This window comes from Carettochelys insculpta, chromosome 1 (assembly GCF_033958435.1).
Source record: "Carettochelys insculpta isolate YL-2023 chromosome 1, ASM3395843v1, whole genome shotgun sequence".
NCBI classification, from domain to species: Eukaryota; Metazoa; Chordata; order Testudines; family Carettochelyidae; genus Carettochelys; species Carettochelys insculpta.
The window spans coordinates 356224789-356245982 of NC_134137.1; the positions used below are offsets into that span (position 1 = coordinate 356224789).

A 21194-nucleotide genomic window follows, 5' to 3' on the forward strand; every position below is an offset into this window, starting at 1 on the left:
AAAGTACAAAATGGGGAACAACTGGGTGAGCAGCAATACTGCTGGAAAATACCTGGGAGTTACAGTGGATCGAAAGTTGAACACAAGGTCAACAGCGTGGTGTTGTGGCAGAAAAAAGCAAATGCCAGGCTATATTAACAGGCATGTTGCCAGTAAGAGATGAGAGGCAATTGTCCTAGTTTACCTAATACTGGTCAGACTGCAGCAAGACTTTTGCATCAAGTTCTGGGCTTACAGCAGGAGAGATTCAGGTTAGATGACACGTTTTCCCTAACTATAAGGACAGTTAAGGCCTGGAATGGTTTATTTAACGATTCCACAACTTTCTTGCCACTGGAGATTTTTAAGAACAGGTTAGCAAGCCTCTGTCAAGGATGGTCTAGGGATGTTTAATCCTGCCTCAGCACAGGGGGATGGATTATGACCTCAAGGCTCCTTCTAGCCTAACATGTCTATAATAAACTAACAATTAGCAACTAAGATCACGCTGGGCAGGCTGGTAAAATAGAACACCATGGCCACTCCTCTGTCCACTGGTTAAGCACACTAGTACTGCTGAGACAACACCAATGGAGTAGAAGGGGTGAGGTAAGGAGTAAGCCTCTCTCTTTCTTGTTGTCACTACTGCCACATCAGCGATTGGTTCTGGAAATGCCCTATCATTCCTCCAGAGCCAAGGCAAGAGGGTGGGATTCTGTGTGTGATATGGTATGTACATGTTTTCCAGATGCTACAGAAAGAGTTACTGGGCATAATCACATCCATCAGCCTCTCTACACTTACAGGATTTATAGGTATTCTGGTAGCACTCACAGAGTGCTGGATTCCTTGGAAGACAGTATGGCAGTGACCTACAATTCAGGATACAGACAGAGCCACACGTTTTGGGGAGCAGACAATGGAGGTAATCAAGAGTGCTCCATGCAAATCACTAAACAGAAATGCAGGGCTTCTGGAAGGAGGAGATCAGCGCAGTGGCTTAAATAAGATTTGGAGCTAGCTGATCTCCAAGGGATAAAAACCCTGCTTAAATTTTGTAGGAGGCCTACGTTCAACTTCCCTTTCTGGTCTCCTGACAAGCTGGAAGCGGTGAGAACTGCATCTCATTTCTCGCAGGAACTCCTCTAGTTCTGTATCCAAGGGATCCTTCAGTCTGCGTAGACTATGGATCGCGCCCTTCGTAACTCCATTTAAGATTGTCATTTGCAGTGTTGACTGTGACTGTAGAGGCCCACGTGAGAGTGACAGTCCTTGCTACATCTGCTACATGTGTAGTGGGTGTCTGGCAGGTCCTTGCTGTCCTTTCTATGGGCTCACTACTCCTCTGCCAGCTGTCTGATCTTCATCTCGCCCTTCTGAAGGCCCTTGTGTAGTTCCTGCCTCCAGCTGCTGTGGTCGTCTGCCAGTTCTTCCCAACTATCTGGGTCGATGTCTACTTCCTTGAGGTCCCTCTTACAGACGTCTTTGTAGCGCAATTGGGGGCGGCCGGGAGGTCTTTTGCCAGAGTCTAGCTCGCCGTACAGGATGTCTTTTGGGATCCTTCCATCATTCATCCTGTGGACATGGTCAAGCCAGCAGAACTGCTGCTGCCTGAGGAGGGTATGCACGGTTGGAATTCCAGCTTACTCGAGGACGGCGTTGTTGGGCACTCTGTCCTTCCGTGATATCCCAAGAATGTGCCTGAGGCAGTGCAAGTGGAAGACATTCAGCCTCTTTTCCTGGCGGGTGTACAAGGTCCAAGACTCACTGCCATAGAGGAGGGTGCTGAGGATGCAGGCTCTGTAGACTTGCATTTTGGTGTGAGTGTACAGCTTGTTGTTGTTCCACACTCTCTAGCTAAGTCTGAACAGAGTTGTGGCTGCTTTTCCAATCTTCCTGTTTAGCTCAGACTCCAGTGACAGGGTATCAGTGATGGTGGACCCGAGGTACGTAAACTCGTGGACGACCTCTAGCGTGTAATTGTCAATGCTGATTGATGGAGGTTCAGCAACGTCCTGTCCAAGTACGTTTGTCTTCTCTAGGCTGATGGTAAGCCCAAAGTCCTTGCATGCTTTGGAGAACTGACCAAGCAGTTTTTGAAGCTGGCCTTCTGGGTGTGTCACTACAGCAGCGTCATCTGCGAACAGCATGTCTCTAATGAGCACTTCCCACACCTTAGACTTAGCCTTCAGCCTTGCAAGATTAAACAGTTTCCCATCAGATCTTGTGTGCAAAAAGATGCCCTCTGTTGAGGATCCAAAGGCATGCATCAGGAGGAGTGCGAAGAAGATCCCGAACAATGTCGGAGCAAGGACGCATCCTTGTTTGACGCCACTCCTGATGCTGAAGGCATCCGATGATGTGCCGTCATATTGGATGGTTCCTCTCGTGTCTTCATGGAAAGACTGGATCATCTTGAGTAGCCATGGTGGACAGCCTATCTTGTGAAGCAATTTAAACAGTCCATCCCTACTGATCAAGTCAAAAGCCTTGGTCAGGTCGATGAAGGCGACAGAGTGGCTTCCTCTGCTCCCTGCATTTCTCCTGCAGCTGCCTCAGGGAAAAGATCATGTCAGTGGTAGATCTCTCGGCATGGAATCCGCACTGGGATTCAGGATACACCCTCTCAGTGAGCTTCTGGAGTCTGCTGAGGATGACACGAGTGAACAATTTAGGAGGGAGATTCCACAGTAACTGTTGTAGTCACTTCTGTCTCCTTTGTTCTTATACAAGGTTACAATGTTGGCGTCCCGCATATCCTGTGGAACCTCACCCTCTCTCCAGCACAGGCACAGCAGCTCATGTAGGGGTTCCAGGAGTGTGTCCAAGGCACACTTGATTACCTCTAATAGTATACCATCCTGGCCGGGGCCTTTCCTACTGCAATGCTGTTAATAGCTTTCTTCAATTCAACCACAGTTGGTTCCTGGTCTGTAAGGGACAGGGATAATCATAGAATCATAGAATACTAGGACTGGAAGGGACCTTGAGAGGCCATCGAGTCCAGCCCCCTGCCCCAATGGCAGGACCAAGTAATGTCTAAACCATCCCTGATAGACATCTATCTAACCTGTTCTTAAATATCTCCAGCGATGGAGATTCCACAACCTCCCTTGGCAATTTATTCCACTGTTTGACCACACTGACAGTTAGGAACTTTTTCCTAATGTCCAACCTAAACCTCCCTTACTGCAGTTTAAGCCCATTGCCTCTTGTTCTGTCCTCGGAGGCCAAGAAGAACAAGTTTTCTCCCTCCTTCTTATGACACCCTTTTAGATACCTGAAAACCACTATCACATCCCACCCCCAAATCTTCTATTTTCCAAACTAAACAAGCCCAGTTCTTTCAGCCTGTCTTCATAGGTCACATTCTCCAGACCGTTAATCATTCTTGTCGCTCTTGTCTGGACCCTTTCCAATTTCTCCACATCTTTCTTGAACTGCGGTGCCCAGAACTGGACACAATACTCCAGCTGAGGCCTAACCAGTGCAGAGTAGAGTAGAAGAATGACTTCTCGTTTCTTATTCACAACACACCTGTTAATGCATCCCAGAATCAGGTTTGCTCTTTTTGCAATAGCATCACACTGTTAACTCATGTTTAGCTTGTGGTCCACTATAACCCCTAGATCCCTTTCTGCTGTAGTCATTTCTAGACAGTCTCCCCCCATTCTGTACATGTGAAACTGATTGGTCCTTCCTAAGTGGAGAACTTTGCACTTGTCCTTATTAAATTTCATCCTGTTTACCTCAGACCATTTCTCCAATTTATCCAGATCATTTTGAATTATGACCCTATCCTCCAAAGCAGTTGCAACCCCTCCCAGCTTGGTATCATCTGCAAACTTAATACGCGTACTTTCTATGCCAATATCTAAAACATTGATGAAGATATTGAACAGAACCGCTCCTAACACAGACCCTTGCAGAACCCCACTTGTTATACTTTTCCAGCAGGATTGAGAACCATTAAGAACTACTCTCTGGGTACGCTTATCCAGCCATTTATACACCCACCTTATAGTAGACTCACCTAAATTGTATTTGCCTAGTTTTTTTTAACAATATCATGCGAGACCGTATCAAATGCTTTACTAAAGTCTAGGTATACCACACGTACCACTTCTCCCCTATCCACAAGGTTCATTATCCTATCAAAGAAAGCTATCAGATTCATCATCTCCAAGAGAGAATAATTTCTTACTATCACTTGGAAATTATTTTGTGGGTAGGGAGGCAGAGAAAAGGCATTTGCTTTGAAAAAGCGATAGTTTAGAAGCCAGGCACCACAGTTCTTTTTAAATACAAACAGAGATAAAAAAGCCCTCTTTTCTCAATGTAATAGTCACCCTCCACCCCACCCCAGACATGGTCAAAAAAAGAAAAGGTACATCTAGCTAAGACTTGGAAGAAACTAAAGTCAAAATTCATCCCTGTTGAGTGGACCAGCATGAACTATTGAAACACCCATTAACTCATCTTACAGTGATTTACACACAGCAGAGCCAACAGCCACCATGTGCCCCAGCACAAGGTGTGTGGGGGGGGGGAGGGCACCTCCATGCCCCAGAAGGGGAGTGGGCTTGGAAGAAGTGGCAGGGCTGAGGCAGTCAGCCCTTAGTCTCTCCCCATCCAGCACTCAGAATTGCACAGGACAGTGCTTTGGTGGTAATTCAAAGGAGCCCAAGGCTTCAGCAAACCCACTGATGCAGGAGCAGTGGTGGTGGCTGGGAGTTGCAGACCCCTTTGAATTGTTGGGCCCCAGAGCAATTGCCTCCTTTGTCCTGCTATCCCCCGCACCTGCCCCACCTTGGAGGGCCTGTTTACATGGGACTGAAGTCTGACTTCAGATCAATCTCATAACAACTGGATCTAAAACCTAAGAAATGCAACGCAATTACCTCAGGAAGCCTCGTAAAGATACTAAATTTTAGCTGTTCGTTCTTCTCAGAGTTGTCGAGATCTACAAATCAGAGAGGGAAATAAATAACTGGCCAGGGCTTCCAGAATACGGCTTCTTAAATTAACTCAGTAGCAAAATGCATATTAACTTACATTATGCATGCACAACCACCCCTCACCCTTTGAGATAACAGCTCTGAATGCAATTATTCAAACCTACTGGGAACAATTAGAATTTGAAGCATCACCTTTCAAAACCTTAACAATTGTTTCACAATCTTAGCGATAAGATACGGTGTACTGTATACATTTGAATCTATTTTCTTTCGTCCGCTGGGTGTGAATTGTGTTACAGGTTTGAGTACGGCAGCATAACTGATGTAGGTAGGTTATAATGTGGTACAGTAGACTTTCAAAAATTACCAACAGTAAAGTTACAAACCGACCAGTCAACAACACACCTTATTTGGAACTGGAAGTACAGTCAGGCAACAGGGAGTTGGTGAAGGGGGAGCAAATAGAAAACAGTACTGTAGTGTTAAATGTAAACCACTAAACTAAAATAAAGTATCATTTTTCTGTAAAGTTCCAAAGATATATTGAGCCGACGTTCAATTATAAACTTTTACAAAAAACAACCACAGTGTTTGCATCTCTGAACAAAACATTTCAGAGTTCTGAACAGCCTCCACTCCTAATGCGCTTGTAACCCTGAGGTTCTCTTCTACTGCTGTGTGTCAATTACTGATTCAGATAAACTGACTTACGCAAGGTAGTTCCTTAGAGCTAAAAGGGCAATGAGCACAGCTGTGGTCAGAAATTGGTTTATGATGCCACAAGCTGATTTCATGAAGACATTGGCTTTAGGAACAACTGCAAAAAGTTCGTCCTATGCCAAAAAACATGGTGACTGGTGCATATGAGACGTGACTGTGCAAAATACAATTTTCATATGCTGCAGTATATATTATTTCTCATTTTAAAATATTTACAAAGCATATCTGAAATAATGGGGGGGGGGTTCGCCTACATACTCTACAGCCTAATGAAAACAACCGCTGTAGAGGCATAACAGCATATTTAAAAAGTTCTTTATAGCAGAATTGTCTTAAACTCCTGAATGCTAGATTTTTTGTTTTTGAAAAGACTTTATTGCATTGTGCAGAATCTCAGGACATACCACTAAAGCCAGCACCAAAAGCATTTTGTCTTTTATATAAATCTCAGGAAAGCTGCTGGAGCAAGCTAACCCTGTTATTCTGACAGCAGGGGTCTTTTTTCAAATGTAGCTAAAGCCTATGAAAGTCATTCATGTTAATGTTTCTGTAAATTTCCTAATTAAAAATTAAACAAAGATTTGTGTCGTCATCTGCTGAAATTCTCACACTGGACATTTCATGGTCTATCACATCAGGGATGGTGTTATGCAGGCTCTGCCCAGTTTTGTCCTCTAGAACAGCTGTGCAACTTCAAAGCAGCTCCACAGGAATAACTTCCAACAATAACTTTCAATTTTAAGTGCAGAACTGAACTTTTGTCCCTTGTATTTTTCCTCTCTGTGCCATAAGGGCAAGAAAAAAAAAAACCTTTTAAAAGCAGAAGCCAATTGTGCAAACAGCCATGGGAGTGACTTTGAAATGTGCAAAGCAGATTACACTCTGTAACAAATCCAAAGTGTCTACTAATAATCTTCTGTACCTTTCAAAAGTTTTGTAGCACATATTTCAGTCAGCTGTAAGACTCCATTATCAATGTAATGCAGCAGAGTATGCAAAGGCAGACATCTAACTCCAAGCTCCATGTGCAAAGTATGAAAACCTGCAAAGGAAGGACCATTAGTTTGCAATACAAACAGTTTTGTGCAAAGTCTACAATTATAGCCATGCCATCCACAGCACTAAAGCTTAGTTAATAACAAAAGTTCCTTTACTAACACACACACACATTTTTATTTGTGGGAGAAGAGGAAGAATTTATCAACACCTGCCATAAAAAGTTAGTCTTCAAGTTATTGAACATGTGCAGCCTCTGCAATGGTGTTCAGTTACAGCTTATTACATCAGTTTGAAGATTAAGCTAACAATCAGTTCAAATTACTATTATGTTACAATACAATAAAAACCCTTTTTTCCTCCTTGATGGATTTTTAGCTTACAATATGAAACTGCTGAGTGTCTGTGACTTTAAGCACACTCTGGAAGGAACAGGAAATGGAACTGAGAGGTCTGGACACATGCCATACAACAGTTAATTTATTTAAAAATATTTTAATCCACAGAAGAATATTAAGCATTCTATTAATTGTTTGTTTGCATTTAAAATTTTGTGCGTTTGTCTTTTTGTGCCCTTGCAATTAAGCAAGAAATAAATCTCCATCTGCTTAGTATCCATGTTCTAGCACAGCATGAATGGGCACCAACCAGCACAAAAATGGCATCAGTATTGAGATTCATGTTTCTGAACTAAGATTCTGACCTTTTCCCCCCAGCATGTGTTACACACATACTTTGGTTCCACAACTAACAATATGATGGTAATAAGCCAAGTCTTTCTGCAAAAACAAACATTCTTAACAGGCTTAAAATCCAGACCAAATCTATCAGATGTCTGCAAACCCCTTACTGCTTTGGCAAATTAAGCAACAGCATGCGATTTACAAAAATGTAAAACGATAATTAGTGTTAAGTTCTTCCTAAAATTTAAAAGGAAAGTGCTTTGAAAAATTGCATGGGGGCATTATCAGAAACTTTTAGTAACAGTGTCTAGCACCATCAAAAGAAAACCTGGTACCTTTTCATTACATCCTTAGTTGCATTCATTTCTTAAGCCAAACTCCTTTCTAATTTAGCAAATCAGTTTATTGTGAGCCCTTTAATATATTCCCCAAATCACCAACAGACTGAACAGCAACTTCAAGGTGCCTTGTAGCATTCTCCTCCTTCATGTTTAACTAAGTCAACATTTTTCTATCTTTTCTGTCCTTTCTTCCTTATGTCCCCAAGTGAGATGTCAGCTCATCTGAAAGCGGGGTGTGTGCGCGCGTGCACGCATCCGCACATGCTTCTTAGGATCATCTTCCCTAACAGATCAAGATTACATTAACATGATGTTTGTACTCCAGAAGCCTAAAAAGCCATTCACACTATTTCAAAGTCAAAGTTTCCAACTAAGCAAAACAAGAGAGTCATTCAGTTCCAGCAGGGCCAACAGCACCGCAGGCCCCAGGCAAGGTGGGAGATGCGCGTGGCTCCACATCCCAGAAGGAGCAGGTCCAATGGCACAAGAGGCAGGGCCTAGGATATTCAGCTCTCAGTGCTGCCCTGACTGCGGTGCTGGGCCCCCTACACCTTTTACCAGAAGATATATAACTCAGATGTCTAAGGCTATGTCTACACTAGAGGGTTTTGTCGACAAAACCCCTGGAGCATCCACATACCCAATTTTTTCTGTTGACAGTAAAGCGACAGAATGCTGCACTTTTGTCAAAAGCTTTCTGCTGCTCCCCCACAAGGCAGAACGTGTCTGTCGACAGAATCTGTTGACAGAAAGCCAGTCTGGATGTTCTGGGGCCCTCTGTCAACAGACAAGGCTTCTGGGATACCAGGCAGCCCTGACTGCTGTGCTTCTGGTTGGCTGGTGTGCTGAGAGTGCAGCCAGCAGTCTGGCTGCTTTTTGTTGACAGAGCAGATTGCTCTTTTGATCTGGTTGGCCGACTGGCCACAATCTGGATCACTCTAGTGTAGACATAGCCTAAATGATAGCTATGCACCAGTTCTGGCAGTGTCAGGCCTCTATATAATGGTGGTAAGAGTGTTCCCCACCTTGGTGATTGATACCTGCCATGTTGCCTGTGAATATTTTGATTACTTTGTGATAGATTAGGGGTTGGGTTAGGAAAATGGCTCTTCGCAGTCCCTTTAGTTCTAGAACGTTTATAGGGAGGTGTGATTCTTGTATTGCCCAATGGCCAAGTATTGAGTGCTGCGGCTTGTGAGCTCCCCATTCTTCCAGGGACGCATCCATAGTTATTGTAACTGCTGTGTTGGGCAGTTTGAAAGTAATGCCTGTATTTACATTTCACAGGTCTAGCTACCATTTAAGGGAAGCTTTTACTCTGAGGGGTAGGCTTAACTTTTTGTTCATGGAGTTCTTGTTTGGCCTGTATGTACCCTGGAGCCATCCTCGCAGGTGTTGCATATGTAATCTTGCATGTTTGACCATAAATGTTGTGGTGGAAATGTGTCCCAAAAGCTGTTGGGACTGTCTTGCTGTGATCTTAGGGCTTTGCATGATGGTGGTGATTATATCAATTAATGCTAGAAAATGAAGTGGCAGTAGCTTTACCCTGGCTTGGTTTGTGTCTAAGTCTATGAAATTCAGCTGTTGGGAAGTTGACAGTGGAGATGTTTTTTATTTATTTGAAACCCTATCTTGCTTAAGAATCTGGTGGTGGTTTGGGTTGTGGCTATTACCTCCTTCTGTGAAGACAATCCTACGAAGCAATTGTTGAGATAAGGAAATATTTGATACCCCACTTGCACACGTGGGCTGCTGAGACCGCAAATACTTTGCAAAAACTCTGGGTGCTGTTGTGCGCGTGAAGGCGAGGATTCAGTATTGGTAGTATCTTTCTCCCAGCGTGAATCTGAGAAATCTCCTTTTCGCAGTAATGGGATAATGCTCACCAGTGTCACTATTTTGAAATGCTCACACTGGATGTATTTGTTTAACCAGCATAGATCCAGAATAGGTCTCCATCCACCATATTTTTGGAGTGAGAAAATATTCGGAATAAAACACCTTCCCCTGTATTGAGGTGGTACCTCTTCTATTGCTTCTTTGTGTAACACAGGGAAGACTTCCTGTTGTAAAAAGGTCTCATACAATGGGTCCCTGAATAGGGATAGGGAAGGTGGGTTGGATAGGAGCTTGGACGCAAAGGGGATGGAGTATCCCGTGCTGATAATTTCCAGAACCCACCTGTCAGGTGTAATACTGTGCCGAATAGAGTAAGAGGGAAGTCAGTGGTAAAAACACTGGATTATTGTAAAATGTTAATTTGGCAGATCTGTTGAACACTTGACTAATGGTTCAAAATGAGTGATGGGATGTGGATGGCTGTTAAGTGGATCATTGGTCATGGGGTTGTCAGTATCTGGGTTGCCTCTATCTCCATCATTCGCAGGATTTTGTTGGTTGTGAATATGGTACCTGATGGAAGTGTGGAGTGTATGAGCATTCATGTTTCCTCTTGGGTTGTGGTGTGTACATACCTGGAGCCTTTAGGATAGCACAGAAGTCCTTTAGAGTGTGTAGTGGAGGTATCAGTAGAATCTGCAAAGCATTTTTGATTCTCAAAGAGAAGGTCTTCAATTATGCTTTGTATTACCTTAAGGAAACTGAAGAGATGGAGCCAGGAATTCCTACATTTCATGACTGCTGTTGCCAGCGAGCAAACTGCTGTGTCTGCCAAATCTAATGATGCTTGAAGGGCTGTTTGTGCTATGAGCCAGCCCTCTGCTAAATTAAGCTTGAACTGTTCTCGTTCTTCTGGCAAGTTTTCAATAAAGATTTTCATCTTCTCAAATACGTTCTAAGTATATTTGGCAAGGAGCGTGGAATAACTAGCAATTCAGAATTGCAGAGATGCTGATGAATAGGAATTTCTTCCCAGGCGGTCTAATCTCTTCCAGACTTTGTCCTACAGGGTGGACCAGAATTGGGTTTGTTTGCTGCTGTGACATATAGCCTCTACCACAAGAGAGTTTGGGATGGGATGGGTAAATAAAAATTCTGCTCCTTTTGCTGGTACATAGTACTTCCTATCAGCTCTCTTGGTGGCACATGGTACTGAGGCAGGTGTTTGTCATATTTCATTTACAGGGTCCATGATGGTCTCATTAGTGGGGAAGGCTACCCTGTCAGAAGAGGAGGTGTGTAAAATGTTGGTAAGTTTGTGTTGTGCCTCTGGTAGCCCTAATGAGTCTGCCACCCATTTAAAACACGACTTGAAATCATTCTCTGAGCGGCATTATTGTCTTGTTTGGTAATGATGGTGATGGTGATGGTGATGACGATATATGAGAATGCTGGACATTTTCCTGTTCAAATCCGTCTTCCTGTTCCTCCAATCCTTCTCCAGTTCTGCAAGGGTGGGAGGTGATGGAAAGGATAGTTAAGCGGGTTGCGGTGTGACCATTTTGGGAATAGTGTGAAGTTGTGGTCAGTACAGAGACAGTATGACCATGGTGGTGATACCGGTACCAAAGGCGTCCAGGGATGTGGCGACCATTGCTGCTCTGGTACCAGTGGAAGTTGTGATGGCTGTTTGGGGGGACTGTGTCTAAGTGCACATGGTGCCAGTTCCAGCTCTTCTTCTTCATCTGACACGTATGATGGTACTGAACGCACAGGTGTGGTAATTATGCTCAGTGCCTTGCACAGTGTTGTCGGTACTGAAGAGCAATGCTCCAAGTACTGAAGTGAATGCTGGGGCTGAGTGGGTTGTTACAGGTGGAGGTACTGTAAAGGTCAGTCTGGGGGTGTGCAATGCCATCGGTACTGGGGCTCATGACAATGTTGGTACCAGGGGAGCCTGAGAAGTTCACATCTGTGCTGATGTGGTCTGTGATGTGCACCACAGGGAGGGATAGGCTTGTCTTCAGCCTTTTCCCCTGGGCCCATCTGTATACCTGATGGGCCTGGTACCTCAAGGTCTGGAGCGGAAAGTGCTGTCAGGAGCAAGACTGTCCTTCTGCCCAGAGAACACTTTTTTTCTTAAGCTGCTCTCTGTGGGGCAAGGCAGAAAGCCTACGTTTGGTTGCCTGCTTTGTTTCTGAAGGTCCTTAGTCAGAGGCTGCTGCTGGGGACCTGAACACCAGATCTGAAGCTGATCTAAGTGACTCCTCCATCAGGAACACCTTAAATTGAAGATTGCTGGCTTTTAAGGTCTCACTGATAATATTTTACAGTGGCCACATTTTTAATGTACTTGTGTCTTGCCCAGGCAACAGATGCCTTGTGCATGGCCATCTGAGATTGGAATAGATAGTCAACACACAGAGCGCCATTTCACTCTTGGGGAGCCAGGCACAACTGCTCGTTCGAGGCGCCAAGCAGCACTGAGAGGGAAAAAGAAAGGCCTTTTTCTAAAAACAAAGAAAAAATGTCAGTATAGTCCAAGGATCTGCAACCTACGGTTCTTTAAGGAATTCTTTGGGGCTCCCAATGCTATAATTGCAAAGTAAAAAGACCAAAAAACGAAAAACCCAACCCTCCTGAGTATGTTCGATAAACAGTGAATGTCTTAAAACCCAAAAATGAACAACTCATATCTGAATAGCAAACAATGTGTGATCTTAAAAAGTTGGATTACTTCCCCTAGCATTCTCCAAAAAGAGAGAGCGTTCAGGATTAAAAGTCAGGAAGACAGCAGTACAAACGCACACAAAGTGTGAAGAAACAAAAAGTTTGTGAACATCCTGCAGTAAGCATGTATCACATTACAAATCACTGTGCATTTGCTGTTCTTAAAGTAGATACAGTTAGACCATATTTATTAAGGACTGCCTCATATTCACATGCACTGTGACACTTGAATTACTGATTTTTTTTTTCAAACCAAATTGGGGAAAAAATGGCTGTTCTTGCTATTTTGGCTGCCAACCCTGGGTATAGTCAATAAAGCGTAGTGGTTGAAGTAGGAATGAATTCAGAGACTAGAGTAGGAAAATAAGGTTGAAAAAAAATGAGTGAAGCTCAGAGCTGCTGAAGTTCTGACCTAAGCCAAGAGCAGTAGAGAAGGAACTGAAGGATGGCAGGTAATGGCTAACGGCTGGCACAGGCACGAGCAGCATACCATGCATATGCCACCACCAGGGTACTGCTGCTGAAAAATCTCTGATAAGCACAGGACATCAAAAAATACACATAGGACAGTCCTCAGAGAAGAACAAAAGCTGGACCTGATGCATCTAATGAAGAGTCTCAGCATCTAAAAGAGCCGGGTTGGTTTAGAAGATTGGTAATGATATACAGTGCCTTCACATTACTGGTTCAAGTTTCCGGCCCCGGTGTTCATGAGCAGTTACTATGTCTTGTAAACCTCTCAGTCTCCAGAGCTCAAAGACTGCACAGGCACAGAAACATAGGCCCCCTGATAGTGCAAATTGTTTCACATAAGCAGACACTTAAGCTGCAGTCAATGGGCATTTCCATGGGCACAGGGCTCACCCTAGGGGACAGATGCAGGATCAGGGTCTCTACTCCAGCCTCACAAGAGATGAAATGCATTAGCAGGTCAGCAGGAAGCAATCAGGACGTTAAAGGTTAACAAGTAAGACTTAACCGATGGAGGCTTACCAGTTATAGTTAACTGGTGGGAGCTGGAGCAACTCCCTGTCTGCCATGGGTTGGGGGCTGCTCCACTCCTGTGGGGCCCACAGTGGGCTCAGGCATGCCATGGGCAGGTGTGCTCCGAACTGGCTGGAGCAGCCCCCATACATGGTGGGGGGGGGGATAGCACACACACACACAGCTATACCCTCTCTTTTAACTGGTTAACCAGTTAAACTTCAGGTTTAACCAGTTAACTAATTAAACTGGATTCTACATCCCTAGAAGAAAGAGATTTTGCACTGGATGTTGTTTACCTTGGTAACCCTTGAAACTGAAAATTCAACCCAGCTACTTCTGAAACTAAGAATTCTTTAAAAAAAGGAGGAGAAAAAACCCTCCACTCTGGGTGATGCTTTCCCACAGAATTGAGCCGGTGCTTGGAAGTGAAGCGTTTCAAAAACTGTGTAATTTATAGTCCTTGTTGTGACTATTGACATTTATGTCACAGCAGGTGTTTATAGAGAGCTCTTCCCCACACAGCTGTACTGAGTCCGTTTCAGGCCTGCCAAAGTTAAGCCAGCATGCACTCACTGTAAATGATATTTGTTTGGCAGAAATTCAAAACAATGCTCTGATTCTCCAGAGTAGAACAAAACAGAAAAACAAAAAAAGGAAATGGACAGATCCAGTGGCACAGGGCTTACCGGGAGGCAGGGGCATACACATTCCACTTGCAGCTTCCAGAATCCGACTCATCATGTGGAAAGCTGCAAACTCTGCTGCACTTCCTCGCTCATCCCTGCATTTAATACAACAGACTCTGAGAAGGCAAAGACTGCAAACTCCCCAGATGGCTTAATCAATTTGTTTCATGGTTAAATGAACGCATCTTAAACAGAAGGAATTCAGAGCCCTGAGATACCATCTCGGTTTATTTAAGAGTAAAAGTTACTGGATTCTAGTCATGTTCAACAATATGAAATGTGGTTGTACATCATCTGTATGGAGCCCTCTGCTCACAGCATACACACAAGAGTCACTGCCATTAAACAATGAAATACAACTTTTTTAAACTAAAGTACCTAAAGTTAGCTGCTTACTCTCCATAGATACTTGCACAGGGATGTAAGGGGCCTGGTTTCTCAGCACCCACAATACAGCCTCAAAGAAAGGTAGCTCGGTGTGCCTTTTCTTGATGTACATCTCCCCTCCTCCCTCGCAATCAGTTGAAGCTGTCTACTACAGCCTCCCTTGTGCTGGGTTTTCAGTCAGGCGTTAACAACACAAATACTACAAAAACCAAGCATGGCAAGATGGACTTGGCAAAACTATTTTGCCAAATTCTATAAAATTTGCTGAGGGTTAGTGGAAAACTCTCACTTACAAGCAGAGAACGCAGGACTGAAGATTATATTTCCTCCAAATAGCTTCCATTATTCGACAGATTAGATCCAGCTAGAACAAAAGGAGATATATAGGCGGTCTTGTGGGGAAGGCTATTCACGTCTGCCAGCATCTGGAACACCAGTTCACACTATAACAGCACATGGATTTTAGGACTCCTGATTATTCCAAAGAGGACTTCAGCTTTTCCCATCACTTTTCCAGCATCTGAGGTGGGAGAGCTGCCTCCTCTAATCAAGGCATCTCTTATGCACAAGGAAGCCTGAAACTAAATTCACCAGTGTCCCTACAGTGCGCCCAGCCAAGCCAGCCAACACACATTACAGTAAACCCTTGATTTAACAGACTAATAAGTGTCCCTTATTCCCGAACGTCCATTAAATACAAACGTTTACTGCTCACCCACCCCTGCCAGGCTCTCCCGGCCCCACCCCAAACGAAAAAAAAAAAACCCCACAAAAACAAAAAAAAAAAAAATCAAACCAAACCAAACCAAAGCCCCTCACCCCTGCCACTTACCAGAGCTGCCACCACTCAAGGAGCCGCTGGACCATGCTGGCATGGCAGGAGGAGCCGCTGTGTGGCCTAGAGGGGCTGCCACTGGAGCTACCACGCGCTCCTCCCACCAGGGGTGGGACAAAACATATGTGCGTGCCGGTCTTCCCGTGTATATGCCCCACCCCTGGTGGGAGGAGCGTGTGGCAACGCCAGTGGAGGAGGTGGCGGCTCCTCCAGGCTGCAGCAGTGGTAAGTCTCAACTTTACGGACCCCAGCAGACTTCAGGAATGGGGGTGGGTGGTGGGGACAGCTGCTGCTCCTGAAGTCCACTAAAATCGAGGGTTTACTGTGTCTAACTACAAAGAGATGTGAAAGGACTGACTGTGAGGCAAATCGAAATGTAATGGCTGCCTGAGTGGGCCTTTTGATGGGGGAAGGGCTCAAAGGCCGATTCCAGCTGACTAAAGTTAAAAGCAGTGGGCTGTTCAACTTGCTGCACAAGGGGAAGAAGGACAGACCACAAACTTGCTGCCCGCAAGCTGCAGACTCACCAAGCCTGGGACATGTGAGCTCTTCTCACTTCACAACCCCAGTTCAGTCTCTTATCTGATTTCCAACACCCAAACACAAGTGTGCAGCCCATACACACTTTTTCCTATGTTCCCTGGCTGACCTGAAGCTCAGAGCTACTGGCCAGGTCCTAGTCTCACTCACCTCTGACCTCTCTAAGCGTCTGCAACCAAAGGAGAACCTGTCCTGTTTGAGAATGTTCAAAGGACTCCCTAAACATGCCCAATGCTGCGTGGACTTCTGGCCTCATCCAAGAGCTCAGCTGCCATGATGCTGTTTGGAATAAGCTCTTTAATGTTAAATGAGAAGTGCTTCAACAGCTCAACACCATCACAAGCATTTGGCATGTCTCTGATGTCAGGAATATGGAAGCAGGATTTTGAGGAATGTGTTCTTTAGAGATCATTTCCATGGAAGGGGAAGAGCTTCAGGTGTGTAGATGCAAATTTATAGTCGTTTTCTCTGCAAGACCTGCTGGGTAGCACATGAAGTAGAGCGTTTCACCTATCATGAACAACGAGGTGCTGCAAAGTCACAACTTATGTTATCACCCAGTGTACGAATTGTGGAATATCATCAATCCTTGAAATTATTATGGGGATACAGAGTTGCCACTGTGTGAGATGTGGATCACAGGGGGCTTCCCTCAGCAGTGCTCTGTGGAGCAGAAGCTGGGAGGAGGTATTGGCTGAAGTAGTGGGGAGCCTTCTGGCCCTGCGGCCATAAGACTGGTTTGACTAGGTGTTCTCCCACTGTTCAAAGACAGAACTAAATCCCAGACCAATACTGGGGTCTGTAGTTATTCTGTGAGAAGCCACCCTGGTGGCTACTGACAGTCTTATGGCTAGGCCCAGAGCTAAAGCCATGGAGAGCTGAAATCACAGGGTTTTACCTCGCGCCAAACCCACAAAACAGTGGACAAGTGGCTGGAAAGGGGTGGTGAATGGAGCGCAGTAGGCAAGTGGCTGACAAGGGATGCAGCAGGAAAGGGGACGGCAAGCAGCAGCAGGTGGACAGGGTGTAGCCAGACAGCCAGCCCCCTCTCAGACCAGCATTGCTGGGAAAACAAGGGAGCCAAAACAACAGGGCACTTAACATAAATTCCAGCACAGCCTTTGAAGCTGTGAGAAAGCACAGGTGTGCTGCTACAATGTGCCTCTGGGAACATATACAACGATTAGGCTCACAGCAGACAGAGAAGCTGTGACAGACATGGCTCTTAGCCCCTACTAAATAACGTGATGCACACACACACCAACATCCTAGGTGGGAAAATATTTACCCTAATAAAAGGAATGTCCAGTAGTCAAAACTTATTGTTTCTCTCTCTTGCAAGTGTAAACTACTCTTGCGAGAGCTGGTGTCACCCAGACAGACCAGCCCCAATTTGGCATAAGAAAGGAGAAAGAGAATAAAGGAGTACAGAGGTATAAGTATGGGACCTACAGCACCATGATTTTTGAGTGCTTTTCACTATCTATCTGCTGGTCAGATAAGTGACAGCCTCCCAAGGCTTCTGCAGCTAAAAGGGTCCCTAAGCCTTGTCCCTTATTCGTCTTTCTGCGGAATTGAGTGACCGATCCTGGCTTGGCACCGCTGGAATCGAGAGATGCAAGGAGAGTAAGAAGCACCCACACCTGATCTTCTATCTTTAGTGTACACATATTTTGAAATAGAGCTCTATACTTTGTTTTCTTTCTTTGGGATCGTGGCTTCAGTTTTGTAACTTGTTTGTGTGTGTAACATCTATACATTTAAATAAGTAGGCACTAGCAATTTTGTAACCACATGATTAGAATCTAGTTTAATAAATTTTGGCAACCGTTTGTGCATAAGCCTGACTAGTTTCTCTGGGTTACTGTAAAGCAGCCAACACAATTAAAGAACCTCAGCCATTTTGGCTATAAAGCCTGGCCATTAGGTGAGAGTACTAAGAGCCTTGCGTTGAGTTGTGCCGCCTCCACGGGGCAAACTCTTGGGGTGCCTGTCAGTCAATCCTGACTGCCCGCCGCGAAGGGACAGTGTGTCCTAGCGGTTAAAGTCACGGGTGTGGAAAGGCTCTTAGTGCTGCCATTGGGGCACCTGTCAGTCAGTGTTGACTGCCCACTGCGAAGGGGCTCTGAGCTCTAGCAGTTAAAGTCACGGGTGTTTAGGACCTTGGGGCATCTGTCAGCCTGGCCCGGGCTGCCCGCCGCAAAGAGACAGTGAGTCCTAGCGGTTAAAGTCACGGATGGTATAAAACGGGCATAGCTGGCACCTCACCAAACATCCTTGGCCATCGGCTAACAGAGGGCAAGCAGAAGGCAAGTGATCCTGCCCCGGTGTGGCAAGAGCCTCCACGCTGAGGTACATGTAAACTCTGGGTTGGTAAGGACTGGACTGCACTGTGAGTGGAGAGCTGAAGCGGAGGTACACTCTATCATCGGGGGTGTGCAGATAAAGAGCTCTAAGCAAGGGACTTGGCTCAGCAGACCCTGGGGACAGTGCCTTGCTCAATGGGATTTACCTGTCCTTTGTTTAGTCATACTGCACGTGCCACTGTGTAAATATATATTAGGCTACTGTTATTAAACAAGCTGTTTCCATCTCAGACTCTGTGCTTGTAGGAGGGGAAGAACTGCCTTTACAGGCACCCAGCAGGTGGGGCGAGTTTGTCCTAGGTTACTGGGTGGCAGCTTGAGCTGGTTAGATTTCATTATTGATGGACTCCCCTACGAACTGAACCAAGCCCTTCTGGAAGTCAGCTGCCATTCATAGAAGGGTTACACTTAGGCCATTTATCTTCAGTGGCTTAAAATGCTTTAGAAACACTAGTTTGGAGTGATTAACTGCATACTCCTAAGGCAAATATCATCCCTTGTGTTCCTAGGAAGTATATGAAGGCACAGAGAAGTTAAAGTTTGCTTCCCCAAGGTAAAGTGATTACATCATTGCACAAGCCAGAAAACTCTGAATAACATTCCAATATTCCCCAACCTCAAAACTTTTTGGATTAGATAAAAAATTCCAGCTAAAATATTGCAGAGTTCCAGGAAATAAAAGTGACTTCCAATTTTTCAGCGTGAGCCAGAAAAACCACACCTCTTCTCTGGAAATACTTCTATTTCTGGTCCAGTAAGTAACAGAGTGCATAGTCCAACTATAGTCTAGCTGCAGTTGCAGTTTTAGCTGTATCTGAAGATCAGCAGGCAGTAGGGAAGAGAAGTTTCTAAAGGAGTTCCCAACAATTATGCCTCTGTCATTTGCTATTCCTCTACCTACATGAAGTAATTGGTTGACTGTAGGGACTTGGTAGAGTTTGAGAACACACAGTCTGTCTACCCACTTCAGAAAAATTACAGTTTGCAGCTATAAACTGTTTCCATTATAATGATGTAACTGAGTTTAGAGTGTGTGCAAATCACCTCAGAGTCCCTTCTGTGCTGTACAAAGACGATCCCTGCCTCACACAGTTCCTGCAATAAAATACACAAGACAAAGGGTGGTGGAAAAGGAAGCCCTCTTGTTTTCCAGATGGGAAACCAACTGACCTATCCATGGTCACGTGGTGAGTGTGAGACAGAACAAGACTTGAATATTAATCCACCTAATTAACCACAAGAACATTGTCCAGGTCAGTAAGAATGAACTGAAACATGGAGTAGAAACTGGTAGAGTAGTAGTTTTAAGTGTACTAAGAGATGAAGCTTCTGAACTAGAGAAAATCTGGATAAAAACATAAGGGCTGTGTCTACACTACCTCCCTACTTCGAAGGGAGCACGGTAATAGGGTGTTGGGAGATTATTAATGAAGCGCTGCACTGCATATGCGGCACTTCATTAAGCTAATTCTCCCCTGCAGCAACTCCGAAGTGTTAAACTTCGAAGTCCCGGCTTGTGTGTAGTGCAGCACTTCATTAATAATCTCCCGACACCTTACTTACCATGCTCCCTTCAAAGCAGGGAGCTAGTGTAGACAAGCCCAAAATTTTGAGGAGTAAAGGGACTTCAAAGTTGCCCAGGCACTTTGAAGTACCAGCAGGTTAGTCACAGCTACATGCGAACCGGCACTTGGAAGTTTAACTTTGAACTTGCTGTGGGGGAGAATTAGCTTAAAGAAGTGCTGCATATGCAGCACAGCACTTCATTAATAATCTCCTGACACCCTACTTACCATCTTCCCTATGAAGTAGGGAGGTACTGTAGACAAGCCCAAGTAGCAAAATGGCTAAGACCAGCCAAGACTACAGGGATGGAGTTAGTATTTTCTGGAGCTCTTATGTCACTTAAGAATGCTTACGCCTTACTGTCCAAGATACTGACGTTCTCAGAGCTATGGCTTGTCTAAGGTACTTCTAGGATGATCCAGGAATGCCCAAGAACACAACTAAACCAATTTTTCATTATTTCCTGCTCAGCTGCTTCCTGCTCTCTCATACTTCGCTAAGATTACATTGAAGAATGTTGATAAGAGACCAAAACATGGGACATGAGAAAATTAAAGATGTTATGAATTTAATGAGAACTCCCAGCCAGGATGTGGGGAAATGCAAGTCTAGTGACAGACATCTAAAAGAATGGGCATCTTGCTTTGCTTATGAAAACTTTGTGTAGTTTCTGTTAAGGCACCTACAAAAATGGAAACCTATAAATTGCTTATGAAGAGCATTCTTGCTTTAGTGACATTAAAAGAGGAAAATGCATCAACGAGTTTGTTATTAAATAGTGGGGTTTATATGGAATTCTCCATTTAAATGGACTTGTTTTGCCAGAAAGTTTGGCAGAACAGTGCTAACTAAGCACTCTAATATCAAGAAGTTCTTGTCTTTGTTTACACTATGAGGTAACACATCAGAATCAGAACACAGTGGTGAAAGACGAAATGCATTCCAACTGTACTTTAAGCGTCAAGCATCCATGCTGCAAGGAACTGTATAATTCTTATTTTAACACTAAGTTTTCTTCTCCAATATTTCTTCTTATTGTAGACAGACAGCTCTAAAAATAGATACTTGTTACTGAACGAGCTATGCACAAGACAGAAAAAGGCAGCTCTTAGCCAGAGACAGTTATCTAAAACTCCTAGCCCCAATAGTAACTTACATTTGTCAAATAAGGGGAAAAAAACTAACCAGTTTTGAAACATAGTCCAGCACTATTTGATCAATCTTCTTTTTTCCTATGTATTGTAAATGTCTGATAAGGTGATCTTTCAGCTGAGCAACCATCTGGAAAAGGAAATCAGTCATTTAGGAGCTTTCGTGACATTCGAGCAGAGCCAAGTCCCAATTCACATGAACTAGCACAAATATTTTCTGTCTCTGTCAAGCAGATATGATTCACACTGAGATGACTGGCTATCACATATGTCGGCAAAAGAAAAGAGAGTGATATTAAATAGCCAAAATTGTAACTTAGTATAGCTCTAGCTCGATGGACCATTGAGCGTTAACACGAGGTTATCAGTTATCCCTGGACTCACACTTTGCTGCTTAACAGAAGAAATCTTGCACATCTAAATCTTT

The 21194-nt window shown here is 44.4% G+C and overlaps 1 protein-coding gene across 5 annotated transcripts in view; it reads right to left on the reverse strand.

Annotated features, from left to right (window-relative positions):
* The window catches only part of GSAP (gamma-secretase activating protein), a 77797-nt gene that overhangs the window by 6171 nt on the left and 50432 nt on the right, over positions 1–21194 (reverse strand). For 4 of the 5 annotated variants that reach the window (XM_075017118.1, XM_075017112.1, XM_075017136.1 and 1 more), the window contains exons 24-28: positions 20802–20897; positions 14603–14673; positions 13923–14017; positions 6580–6699; positions 4881–4942 (exon numbers count right to left, since the gene is read on the reverse strand). In XM_075017118.1, the coding sequence (XP_074873219.1) occupies positions 4881–4942; positions 6580–6699; positions 13923–14017; positions 14603–14673; positions 20802–20897 (444 nt within the window). The remainder of the gene's footprint in view (positions 1–4880; positions 4943–6579; positions 6700–13922; positions 14018–14602; positions 14674–20801; positions 20898–21194) is intronic. The other variant, XM_075017127.1, reaches the window with a different exon arrangement.